The sequence below is a fragment of the Scyliorhinus torazame genome, chromosome 10 (assembly GCF_047496885.1).
Source record: "Scyliorhinus torazame isolate Kashiwa2021f chromosome 10, sScyTor2.1, whole genome shotgun sequence".
Lineage (NCBI taxonomy): Eukaryota > Metazoa > Chordata > Chondrichthyes > Carcharhiniformes > Scyliorhinidae > Scyliorhinus > Scyliorhinus torazame.
Genome location: NC_092716.1, coordinates 131,903,487 through 131,917,530, shown reverse-complemented (window position 1 = coordinate 131,917,530; position 14,044 = coordinate 131,903,487). Strand labels below are relative to the sequence as shown.

General features: G+C 46.3%; 1 protein-coding gene across 2 annotated transcripts in view; it reads left to right on the top strand.

Moving 5' to 3' along the window:
* Positions 1–5,803, top strand: part of LOC140430934 (transcription factor PU.1-like) — a 308,989-nt gene extending 303,186 nt beyond the window's left edge. For both annotated transcript variants that reach the window (XM_072518763.1, XM_072518762.1), the window contains one exon: positions 3,081–5,803. In XM_072518763.1, the coding sequence (XP_072374864.1) occupies positions 3,081–3,391 (311 nt within the window). In that variant the 3' untranslated portion in view covers positions 3,392–5,803. The remainder of the gene's footprint in view (positions 1–3,080) is intronic.
* Positions 5,804–14,044: the final 8,241 nt, after the last annotated feature.

Here is a 14,044-nt window from a genome sequence, read left to right as displayed (position 1 = left end):
GGGGAGCAGATTGGGGAACCCAGACAAAATGGCAGCCTGAACTGCGAGGAGCCTTTCCTGGTGGGCTCATCAGCAGGAAATAACTCAACTGCGGCCTCGGCGGAGAGAGACTCCTCGAGGCCAAACAAAATGGCCGTTGAATAACCAGGCGTTTCCCGGCACTGCCATCACCAAGAACCACCCCGCTAAATGCGCCCAAACCCAGACATAGATTTTTTTTCCCCGGTTAAATCACGCTCCATATATGGTGTTGCGAAGTCCCACAAATACTTGCACGGTCGAACATTCACTTTGTTCACTGACCAGCCAAACCCTTACAAGGATGACCATCCCGAGCAAAATCACAGTTTTAGAGATGAACTTTGATTTTGATTATATGAAATATTAGAAATCAACTGACCATGAGTTAGTGTTTAATCAAATTCTTAGGCAAGGTTTAATTTGTTAAAGTCTGACGTCAATAGCAAAGAGAAAAACAAGGCAAATGAGGATGAGACACAAGACTGATAGAGCTCAGTGCTGGTCAAAAGGTCATAGTGATAAACCACTGGGGTGATAGGGAGAAGCATGCAACTGGAGTTGTTGTAAAGAGACTGTGTACATGCCCATATCTGGAGAAGATTATAGAGAGACTCCTTCAGTACCTGATAGATGTAAGATAAAATCTGACAAAGGGAGAGCATGAGAAACCTCCTATAGTCCAAACTCCTCCTTCAAGCCAAAGTGAAAGTCATGAACATAGAACAGTACAGCACAGAACAGGCCCTTCAGCCCTCGATGTTGTGCCGAGCATTGTCCAAAACCAACATCAAGCTATCCCTCTCCCTGTCATTCTGATGTGCTCCATGTGCCTATCCAATAACCGCTTGAAAGTTCCTAAAGTGTCCGACTCCACTATCACAGCAGGCAGTCCATTCCACACCCTAACCACTCTCTGAGTAAAGAACCTACCTCAGACATCCTTCCTATATTTCCCACCCTGAACCTTATGCCCCCTTGTAACAGCTACATCCACCCGAGGAAATAGTCTCTGAACGTCCACTCTATCTATCCTCCTCATCATCTTATAAACCTCGATTAAGTCGCCTCTCATCCTCCTCCGCTCCAAAGAGAAAAGCCCTAGCTCCCTCAACCTTTCCTCATAAGACCTATCCTGCAAACCAGGCAGCATCCTGGTAAATCTCCTTTGCACCCTTTCCAATGCTTCCACATCCTTCCTATAGTGAGGTGACCAGAACTGCACACAATACTCCAAATGTGGTCTCACCACGGTCCTGTACAGTTGCAGCATAACCTCACGGCCCTTAAACTCAAGCCCCCTGTTAATAAACGCTTACACACTATAGGCCTTCTTCACGGCTCTATCCACTTGAGTGGCAACCTTCAGAGATCTGTGGACATGAACCCCAAGATCTCTCTGTTCCTCCACATTCCTCAGAACCCTGCCGTTGACCGTGTAATCTGCATTCAAATTTTTTTCTATCAAAATGAATCACCTCGCACTTATCAGGATTAAACTCCATCTGCCATTTTCTGGCCCAGCTCTGCATCCTATCAATGTCTCTTTGCAGCCTACAACAGCCCTCCACCTCATCCACTACTCCACCAATCTTGGTGTCATCAGCAAATTTACTGACCCACCCTTCAGCCCCCTCCTCCAGTCATTGATAAAAATCACAAATAGCAGAGGACCCAGCACTGATCCCTGTGGTACACCGCTGGTAACTGGTTTCCAGTCTGAAAATTTTCCATCCACCACCACCCTCTGTCTTCTATGTGATAGCCAGTTACTTATCCAATTGGCCAAATGTCCCTCTATCCCACACCTCCTTACTTTCTTCATGAGCCGACCATGGGAAACCTTATCAAATGCCTTACTAAAATCCATGTATACGACATCAACTGCTCTACCTTCATCCACACACTTAGTTACCGCCTCAAAGAATTCAATCAAATTTGTGAGGCAAGACTTACCCTTCATGAATCCGTGTTGACTATCCCTGATTAAGCTGCATCTTTCCAAATGGTTATAAATCCTATCCTTCAGGACCTTTTCCATTAACTTACCGACCACCGAAGTAAGACTAACTGGCCTATAACCAGGGTCATTCCTATTCCCTTTCTTGAACAGAGGAACAACATTTGCCACTCTCCAGTCCTCTGGCACTATCTCAGTGGACAGTGAGGACCCAAAGATCAAAGCCAAAGGCTCTGTAATCTCATCCCTTGCCTCCCAAAGAATCCTTGGATATATCCCATCTGGCCCAGGGGACTTGTCGACCCTAAGGTTTTTCAAAATTGCTAATACATCCTCCCTCAGAACATCTACCTCCTCCAGCCTACCCGCCTGTATCACACTCTCATCCTCAAAAACATGGCCCCTCTCCTTGGTGAATACTGAAGAAAAGTATTCATTTAACGCCTCTCCTATGCACAAGTTCCCACTACTGTCCTTGACCGGCCCTGAGAAACAGAATGTTTGCCAGTTTCACAGAACTCACCAGTAGAGCAATGTATGCCGGGGTCTTTGATTAAGGTAGATCAGTCAACCATTAAGTGGAGTTTGTAACAAAGTTAGAAATGTTGAGAGAGCAGAGTAAAGCTAATGGGAAATGCATGGAGATATCTCGACAGAAAGAGAAATAAGCCAGACCGGTTAATTATTTTGTGTCAGATGATGATAATTTGATTAAATGCTTTTTTTTTTTTACATTTAAATTAATCTGGCTGTATGGGTCACATATGTTTTGGTTGTGAAGACAGTAAAAATAAATAAGCAACCTAACCTGTTAATTTTTTCCGAAGCTCTGATATTGATTTTGTCATTATATTTACATAGATGAACATTTTACAGTTTAGTGTATAATTTATTTGAAGTGGGGAGGGAGTGTAGCATATTGTAAGTGCTGAGCATTTTGTTATACTGCCCTCTCTGTCGGGAGGTGTAAATAAGTTAGATCAATAATCTCTGCATGCCGTAGATCATGTGTTACACTTGTTCTTAACCGTGGGGAGGGAGGGTCATAGTTTAGCTGTTCTGACATTTTGACAAACCATCTTCTGATAATTCCCCCCAACAGCGAACAAGAAGAAAATTCGACTCTACCAGTTCCTGCTGGACCTCTTGCGTAGTGGAGATCTGAAGGAGAGTATTTGGTGGGTGGATAAGGACAAGGGAACATTCCAGTTTTCCTCCAAACACAAGGAGGTGCTAGCAAACCGCTGGGGGATACAGAAAGGCAACCGCAAGATAATGACATACCAGAAAATGGCCAGAGCTCTCAGAAACTATGGCAAGACAGGCGAGGTGCGGAAAATCAAGAAGAAACTCACGTATCAGTTCAGTGGCGAGGTGATGGGGAGTGGGGAGTGGAAACATTACACCCAATGAATGGTCCACCCCATGTCCCACCAAATCAACTCTCCATCCCTCTCTGTCTGGACATTTCCATGAGGAAGTGGGAGGGGTGGTCCATTCAGGGACATTGAGGAATATCGCAAGCGAGGAAAAACAACGTAACCAGCTACAAATGCAAACGTAACCAGGAACAAGAATGCATCAAACTCCTACCCTCCCTCCCCACATCCTACTCTCTCCTGCTTCCCCACCTCCTACCCTCTCATCCCCTCTCCTCCCTTCCCACCTCTTAACCTCCCCACATCCTACCCTCCCCTCTCGTCCCTCCCCACTTCCTACCCTACCCTCCCCTCCCATCCCTCCCCACCTCATATCCTGCCCTCCCTCCCCACCTCCTACCCACTCTGCCCCTCCTTCCCCATCTCCTCTCCTTCCTTCCCCTCCCTTCCCTCTACCCTTCCACACTCCTCTGCTGGATTTCCCTCCTCTTGCGTTTCCTGCAGGTGCACTGTGCTTACCAATAACCGTGGTTGGCGGGGTAGGGGGGTGTTCCTCATACAGGGGCTCAGGGTGGGGTGTTGCCAGTGATAACAAGACTTTCCTATCATTAGTCTCTGTGTTTTGCTTCAAGCTCTACATTGTGTCCGACTGTTACTCTGTAATAAAACCCTCCTTGTGTATTTTCTAAGCTCAGCACAATCTATTGCTGAGTGAAATTCAGCACTCTCATGGTTTTCAACTGTCCATGCAGAACGCTCTCTAATTCTGACTCAATTCTTTCATCGATCTCTGCTAACAAGGCCCACAGGCACCTGACTGTGCATCATGGCAAAGAGGCCACAGGCCAGGAACCCTCTCTACCTTTTGGCACCAAAACCCCTCCTAAAATGCCAGACAATGACCATTGCCAATAAGAGAGGATCTAGCCATTGCCCTTTGACATTCAATGGCATAACCATCACTGAATCCCTCACTATCAACATCCTAAGGTTAGCACTGACCAGAAACTGAACTGGACCAGCCACATTAATACTGTGCTTACAAGGGCAAGTCAGAGGCTAGGAATCCTACGGTGAGTAACTCACCTCCCAGCTCCCCAAGGTCTGTCCAGCATCTACAAGGCAGAAGTCAGGAGTGTGATGGAATACTCTCCACTTGCCTGGATGAGTGCAGCTCCAACGACACAATAATAATCTTTATTGTCACAGGTAGGCTTACATTAACAATGAAGTTACTGTGAAAGTCCCCGAGTCGCCACACTCTGGCGCCTGTTCGGGGACACTGAGGGAGAATTCAGAATGTCCAATTCACCTAACAGCACGTCTTCCAGGATTTGTGGGAGGAAACCCAAGCAGACACGGAGAGAACATGCAGACTCCGCACAGACAGTGACCCAAGCCGGGGATCGAACCCGGGTCCCTGGCACTGTGAAGCAACAGTGCCAACCACAGTGCTACCATACCGCCCTCAGGAGGCTCGACATCATCCAGGACAAAGAAGCCTGCTTGATTGCTCCCCCTTCCACAAACATTAACTCACTCCACCACCAATGTACCATCTACAAGATGCACTGCAGGAACTCACCAAGTCTTCTTAGATAGCACCTTCCAAACTCATGACCACAACCATCCAGAAGGACAAGAGCAGCAGATACCCGGGAACCCCACCTCCTGGAGGTACCCCTCCAAGTCACTCACCACCCTGACTTGGAAATATATCGCCGTTCCTTCACTGTCACTGGGCAACTGGAACTCCCTCCTTAACAGCACAGTGGGTGTACCTACACCTCAGGGACTGCAGCGGTCCAAGAAGGCAGCTCACCCACCACCTTCTCAAGGACAACTAGGGAAGGGCAACAAATGCTGGTCTAACCAGCGACGCCCACATCCCATAAATGAATAAAAGATCATTTCTGTTTCTGCACCATGAGGTACTAAGGAGTTAGTTTGAAATTCCCAGCCAAGACCTGAACACAGGTCATAAGGTCAGGAGAGAGAATATATGTCCTTCACTTCTATGTCCCTCCTTCCACTGCTGTCACTTCATTGCAGAAGATTTATTTCAGAAACTGAAAGGTGAGAGAGCAGTGGGAAAGGTTGTAATTTTCCATTTTTCAGCTTTTCTCCCAGGACCAGTAGTTATGTCACAATGTTACCTTGAGTGGAACCTCCAAAAACTTAGATCAAAATCGGCTGGAGCCAAATACTGTACCTTGCTGGGGAGGACTATCCTTTGGTGTGGAGTCTGGAGACAGTAAACCCTTTCTTGGTCTCATAATTCTTCAGAGAGGAAGTGCTTTAGCTGTTTCACTGTAATAATGGAACTGTTTGAAATAAATTGCTGTAAATCTATGTGTGGCCAATGTGTGTTCATGTGAGAGTTATGGAAGTGTTGTTCAACAGTCTGCCCCAGCTGTAACTTCAAATTAAAATAAATTGAAAAGAAGCAATTCTGTGATCCATCAATAACTTAAACCAGGAGGCATGCCTGCAACTTGCCTCATGCTCCAAAAGACAAGACTTCATAATATCAGAGTGTACTCTGCAGGCTAAACAATGAACTTTGGATTTATTTAGATGAAAGAAAATTACACATACTGTGATAATGTACACCAGTATATTATGGTGCAGACACACACACACACTGATGGACATGCAGTGGGACCAATCAGCATACACAACACCGCAGCCAATCACCAGTGAGAGCACACGCACTATAAGGACAGGGGACAGGAGAGTTCCCGCTCACTCAAGTAGCAGCCAGCTCGGAGCACAGAGCTCACAGCCTGCAACACAGACATTCACCATGTGCTGAGTGCATCACCTGGTTAGGACTAGGTAAGGGTCAACAGTTAAAGCTGGTATTGCATTTACCCAAAGTTCAAGTATGTTAATATAGTTAACCTAATAATAAAATAGAATTGCACCACTTCCCGTGTTGGTGACCTGTTTGTGATCCAGAACACCCAACACATCATGGTACAAGGAGTGGTTGCATACGAGCACTTCTGAGACCCACCTGCAACTAATCAGCATTCCGGCATCCTGAAGTATGGAGAATATCAACCCTCCGCCGCCGCTCCGCATCGCCGGCAATCTCGGGGTCAATTGGAAGATTTTTAAACAGCACTTCCAGCTCTTCCTCGAAGCCACGGACAGGGAGAACGCCTCAGAGACCAGGAAGATTGCTCTGCTCCTCTCCATGGCCGGGCAACATGCCATCCACATCTTCACCTCCTCACATTCGCAGACGACAAGGACAAGACAAAGTACAAGATGGTTCTCCTCAAATTTGATACCCACTTCAGCATAGAGGTCAATGAAAGCTTCGAAAGATACCTGTTCCAGCAGCGCTTGCAGGGTAAGGACGAGCCTTTCCAATCCTTTTTAACACACCTCCGCATCCTTGCACAGTCCTGCGGCCACGGGCCCACCTCCGACTCCATGATACGCGACCAGATCGTATTTGGTGTTCTGTCGGACCCCCTGCATCAGCAGCTCCTTGACATTAAGTAACTCACCCTAGCGACTGCCATCGAGACCTGTGTCCTGCATGAAAATGCCACCAGCCGGTACTCCCACATACAGGCGGCTGAAACGGCGCGGCAAGGTCCCCTCAAATGCTGGAATGAGTATTAAGGGCGCTGGTTTTATCACTGCTTGAAGTTTCCCTATCACTTGACATGTGTGACACGATTGACAAAAGTTAACTACACCTTTATGTAGTTCAGGCCAATAAAAATGTTTCTGTATTTTAGCTTGAGTTTTCCTTATTCCCAAATGACCTCCCACTGGTACCTCATGTGCAACTCGCAACACCTCCTTTCTATACCCTACCGGCAATACTACTTGATGAACTTCTGCCCACTTTTCATCCGCCTGCTATGTACAGGTCTCCATTTTCTCATCAAGATATCACTTTTACGGTAATAACACTCTGGTATACACTCAGATTCCTCTTCAGTGTATGCTTTCTGATACATCCGCTTTATTTCTGCAGCTTTCTGTTGTAACTCCGCTAATTCTCCTGAACTAAAAATATCCGCCTCATCCTCCACCTGTTCTTGTTCTTTTTCAACCATCTAATCAAAAATCGTTTCTGATAATTGCACTTCAACTTCATCTTCACTCTTTGATTTCTCCTATTGTGACTAAGCGACCTTGTTACTACACAATCTGGAAAAATCCCAGGATATTCGTCCTTCAACACTTCAGTTGTCTGATTCTCCACTGGCTTATCAACCACCGTAGGCACCACTCCCACCTGCGATCCAGCTATATCATTATCCAAGATAGACTGTATTCCTGGACAAGATAGTTTCTCTATTACTCCTACTACCACTTCACCACTCTTCACTGGACTGTCCAACCTTACCTTATATAATGGAACACTACTCCTCTCACCCTGAATTCCATATATTACCACCTTTTCAGGCAACTTTCTTCCCAAACTACTTAACTCCTCATCTTTTACCATTAAAGATTGACTAGCTCCCGTATCTCTTAAAATTGTGACTTCTTTACCTGCTCCTCCTGATACACATGAGTAAACTTTACCCACACAAGTAAATTCTTCAAAGAGATCTGGCACCTGCTGATCAATCACCTCTTGATCAGGCTTTGCAATCTTTTGCACCTCCTTCGCTTCACTCTGTTTGAGCCTTTCAAACTCCATGTATGTTTGACCAAATTCTTTTCTTAAATTTCTAAACCTTTGTCTGTGGGCTTCAGGCACTAGTTCATATGCACCTAAGATGGATTTTTCACCTCCTCATATGACTCAGAGACCTCCTCTGATAGTGATGCAAACACTTCACTAGCCCTATCTACCAGCTTTGTTTGAATCACTAATACCCACATGCCCTGTGGCCATTTCATTTGTTTAGCTACCTTCTCAAATGAAACGAAAAAGGCTTCTACCTCCTTCTCATCAAACCGTGGCAATGCTTGGAAATATTTAAATAGATCCCCACCCAGCCTTCGACTATGATGCTCTTACGCACTATCCTCATCACCATCAGCCAACTGTATGTTTCCCTTTACACCTGCCAATTTTAACTGACTGTCATGTTTCATGGCCACTTTCTGAAGTTCAAACTCTCTCTCTTTATCTTTTTCCCTGATCTGTATCACCCTTTCTCTTTCATTTTCCTATCTCTTTCGTATTCAAGTTGCTTTAATTCTTTCTCATGTTCCATTTGTTTAATTTATAACTGACGTTTTTGCCATTTCCAATAACTCAAACTGAATCTCAGGCAACTTTAAATGCTCAGCCACCACCATAATTACCATATCTTTTCACATGTTGTCAGGTAATGTTAACTGCAATGTTTTTGCCAAATCAAACAGTCTGCTTTTAGTCTCTGTCCGTAAGGTACTGCGTGTGACCGCCTCCATCCCCAAAAACTTCTGAGCCTCTGAATGAGCCATTGTCCACAACACACTCCCTACTTACACTAGAACACCACACCTGAAAAGCAACCACAATATGCTCACCCCTCAATGTCTTTAAGCTCACTAAGCCAATCCAATAGATAGACTTTTATCCCGGACGAGCCCCCAATTTGTTACGGCCAGGGTTTAGAGAACCCCAAAGTGTATCATGGAGTTCAACTGACCCACAACTTTTAATAGATTGTGGTATGGGGAGCACATGGCCCACTCTACAGGTATGGTACAGCAGAAATGGAAAAGTATTTTTTAAAAGCAAAACAATGTTTCTTCTATTAACTCAAGTTAATCTTTTTAAAACAAACAGTGAACAGCTTAGCAACCATTAATTCACATACAACTCCCAAAGAATACAACACTAAGTAATCCGTAAGATGTCCTTTTAAGATCCAGAAGACTTCCAAAAATAACCTTTAAACAGAAGCACATCAGGTTAAAGTCACTACTGAGAGAAGTTATTCATTTTAAATCCCCAAAGGATTGATTTACACTCTTTGTATTACAGAGAGAGAGACTAATACCCCTTCTGGCTGTGACGGCAGCTATCCAGCACTGATAACGAAACTAAAACACACCATGCAGCAAACAGCCTAAAACGAAAGTAAAAAACTGGCAGACAGCCCAGCTCCACCCACACTCTGACATCACTGATAAACACCCATTTCTTGAAGGTACATTTCTTAAACACCCATTTCTTCAAGGTACTCTCAATGACATGAGGAAGCGCTACACTGTCAGAGGGTCCATACTGAGGGAGCGCTGCACTGTCAGTGGGTCAGTACTGAGGGAGTACTGCACTCAGAGTGTCAGTACTGAGGGAGTGCTGCACTGTCGGGGGGTCAGTACAGCGGCAGAGCTGCACTGTTGGAGGGTCAGTATTGAGGGAGTACTGCACTGTCAGAAGGTCAGTACTGAGGGAGTACTGCATTCTTAGAGTGTCAGTACTGAGGGAGTGCTGCACTGTCAGAGGGTCAGTACTGAGGGAGTGCTGCACTGTCAGAGGGTCAGTACTGAGAGAGTGCTGCACTGTCAGAGGGTCAGTACTGAGGGAGTGCTGCACTGTCAGAGGGTAAGTACTGAGGGAGTGCTGCACTGTCAGAGGGTCAGTACTGAGGGAGTGCTGCTCTGTCAGAGGGTCAGTACTGAGGGAGTGCTGCACTGTCAGAGGGTCAGTACTGAGGGAGTGCTGCACTGTCAGAGGGTCAGTACTGAGGGAGAGCTGCACTGTCAGAGGGTCAGTACTGAGGGAGTGCTGCACTGTCAGAGGGTCAGTACTGAGGGAGTGCTGCACTGTCAGAGGGTCAGTACTGAGGGAGTGCTGCGCTGTCAGAGGGTCAGTACTGAGGAAGTGCTGCACTGTCAGAGGGTCAGTACTGAGGGAGAGCTGCACTGTCAGAGGGTCAGTACTGAGGGAGTGCTGTACTGTCAGAGGGTCAGTGCTGAGGGAGTGCTGCACTGTCAGAGGGTCAGTACTGAGGGAGTGCTGCACTGTCAGAGGGTCAGTACTGAACAAATGCCGTACTTTCTAAAGTCGTATCTTTGTTTGCATTGAGCGTTGACCAAAACAATTACTGCTTCTGATAAGTTTAAATTTCTAAATCCTATCTTAAGCAGGGTTAATCAAGCTCCCTAACAGTTGCAGCTCTATTCAGTTAATGAGGTAACGGGCATAATGTGGTTATGTAGCTATAGCTGAATTGACTCATATGAGTGTCAGCTAGTTAAAATACAGGACTCTCAGTGCAGCTTGAAAACAAAGTGTAGTCAAGACAAAGTAAGGAGCTGGGAGTTTTGTGGGTGTCTGAGTGAGTGAGTAAGTGAGTGAGTGAGTGAACGATGAGTGAGTGAATCTTTCTTTTTCAACCTCCAGTATTAGCTTCTTATTTTGGTCCAGGCTTTGTGAGCACTTGCTAAGTTATTCTACTTATAATAAATAGTTTGTAAAGTTAAGGTATGGCAGGGCAGCTTGGCCGAGTGGCATGTGCATCCTGTGCCACATGGGAAGTCCATGGATGCACCAGGGCTCCTGAACAAACACATCTCCAGGAAGTGTTGCTGACTGCCGAAGCTTGAGCTCCGGGTTTCAGAACTTGAGCAGCGACTGGAGTCACTGTGGAGCGTTCATAAAGCAGAGTACTATGTGGCTGGCAGGTTTAGGGAGGTGGTCAGATTGCAGGTTATGAGTGTACAGGCAATGCAGGAGCCCACTATGTTGATCCTGCTCACTAACTGGTTTTCATGAAGTGGAGATGCCGGCGTTGGACTGGGGTGAGCACAGTAAGAAGTCTTACAACAGCAGGTTAAAGTCCAACAGGTTTGTTTCAAACACTAGCTTTCGGAGCACTGCTCCTTCCTCAGGTGAATGAAGAGGTCTGTCCCAGAAACATATATACAGACAAATTCAAAGATGCAAGACAATGCTTGGAATGTGAGCATTAGCAGTTAATTAAGTCTTTACAGATCCAGAGATGGGGTAACCCCAGGTTAAAGAGGTGTGAATTGCATCAAGCCAGGACAGTTGGTAGGATTTTGCAGGCCAGATGGTGGGGGATGAATGTAATGTGACATGAATCCCAGGTCCCGGTTGAGGCCGCACTCATGTGTGCGGAACTTGGCTATAAGTTTCTGCTCGGCGATTCTGCGTTGTTGCGCGTCCTGAAGGCCGCCTTGGAGAACGCTTACCCGGAGATCAGAGGCTGAATGCCCTTGACTGCTGAAGTGTTCCCCGACTGGAAGGGAACATTCCTGCCTGGCGATTGTCGCGCGATGTCCGTTCATCCGTTCATCTGTTGTTGCAGTGTCTGCATGGTCTCGCCAATGTACCACACTTCGGGAGAGCAGTGGTCTCAGGATTACTCTCAGTTCCATGTAATAATGAGCATATGACTAGGAGGATTGAGCATGTGGCTGGAGAATTGGTGTATGGACATCCATTTTTGAGGCGTTGGGACTCGGTCTGGGGCAGATGGGACCTGTACAAGATGGATGGGTTACACCTTAACAGGGCTGAGACTAATTCATCACAGAGAGATTTTCTCGTGCTATTGGGGAGTGTGGCAGAATGTGGTGACTAGGGGATTTTCAGAGTAACTTCATTGCAGTGTTATTGTAAGCCTACTTGTAAAGAGTATTATTGTGTTCAAACCAGATGGGCTGGGGGTTAGTGGCCTAAGAGGGAGATCAGATTAGAGGGGAACAAAACAGATGACTGGAAGTGGGAAATTTGAATATGAATTTTGAAAGCAGACAAAGTGAAGGCAATGGATCAAATAGGATCAGAATGTGGAATAATGGTTAAAAGAAAAATTGAGCACTCTCGATCTGAATGTGCATCGCAATCACAACAAGGTAGATCAATCAAAGGCATAAATAGAGGTAAACGGGTATGATCAAATTGCCATTACAGAGACATGAGGTGGGATTCTCCGACCCCCTGCCGGCTCGGAAAATCCCCAGGGGGCAGCATGAATCCCGCCCCACCACTCCAACGCCGGCTGCCGTATTTTCCGGGTGGGGGCGGGGTTTACGCCGCGCCGGTTGGGGGCTGTTGGCAGCGGCCCCCCCGGCAATTCTCCTGGCCCCGATGTGCCGAGCAGCCATCGTTTCCTGGCCAGTCCCGCCAGCGTGAAATGGACATGGTCCATCACGGTGGGACCTGGCTTGTAGGCCGTCTAGGTGAGTCCTCGGGGGGCGGGGGGATCCGGCCACGGTGGCCTGGTCCATGATCAGTGCCCACCGATCTGCAGGTGAGCCTGTGCCGTGGGGGCACTCTTTCCTTCAGCGCCGGCCTCTGTAGGGCTCCACCATGGCCGGCGCGGAGAAGAACCCCCCTGCGCATGCGCAGGAACACGCCGGCCGGTCTGCGCATATGCGGAACCACGCCGGCGGATCTGCGCATGCGCTGACTCACGCTGGCTCTTCGGCGCCAGTTGGCGTTGCGGCAACCCCTCCGCCGCCGGCCTAGCCCCCGGAAGTGCGGAGGATTCCAAACCTTCCGGTCGGCCTGACGCCGGAGTGGTTCGCGCCGCTCTTGCTGCCGGCGTCGGGCCATCCGGCCAGTTGCGGGAGAATCCCGCCCACTGTTACAAGGTGACCAAGACTGTGAAGTGAATATTCAAGGATATTCGTCATTTAGGAAAGAGAGGCACAATGGAATAGGAGGTGGGGTAGCTCTGTTGATGAGGCACAAGATTAATGCATGAGTGAATGAGGATCTTAGATCAAAGGATCAAGTGTGGGTGGAGCTATGAAACAGAAAGCAGCTGCAAGCACCGATGGAAATTATTTAGAGGCCATTAAACAGTAGTGGTAATGTAGGTCACAGTATAAATCAGGAAATTCAAGCTTCCTGTAACATGGGAAATACAATAATAATGGATGACTTTAATTGACATCTAGACTGGTAAATACAATTGGCACTAATGCTGTGGAGGATAAATTTCTAAATTGTGTATGAGATGGCTTCTCATATGTGTATGTTAAGGCCCATCTAGGATTGGGTTGCTTTAGATTTTGTATTATGAAATGAAATGAAATGAAAATTGCTTATTGTCACAAGTAGGCTTCAATGAAGTTACTGTGAAAAGCCCCTAGTCGCCACATTCCGGCGCCTGTTCGGGGAGGCTGTTACGGGAATTGAACCGTGCTGCTGGCCTGCCTTGGTCTGCTTTCAAAGCCAGCGATTTAGCCCTGTGCTAAACAGCCCCTAGTACAAGAAAGGGTTAAGTACTATTCTTGCTGAAAAGGAGTCTTTAGGAAATAGTAACCATAATATGATGGACTTTGTTTACTTTAACTTTGAAAATAATATTTCATTCTGAAACAAGGTTTTAATTTTGAACAAAGGAAATCATGAAGACTTCATCCTAGGGTCTTTAAAAGAGTGGTTAGTGAAATAGTTGATGTGGTGGTTTTAATTTTCCAAAATTCCCTAGATTTGGGGAAGGTTCCATTTAATTGTAATTCTAGTCTTATTCAAAGAGAGAGAGATACAGAAATCAGGAAACTACAGGCCAGTTAGTTTGACATTGCCATAGGGAAAATGTTCGAAGCCAATATTAAAGATATTTTAGCAGGGCACTTAGAAAAATTCAAGCCAAATTCAACACGGTTTTGTGAAAAAGAAAAAATGTTTAACCAAATTTTTGGAGTTCTTTGAAGGAGTCACACATGATGTGCATCAAGGGGAACTGGTGGATGAGCTATCCAAAGATTTTGAGAAGGCATTTGATAAAGT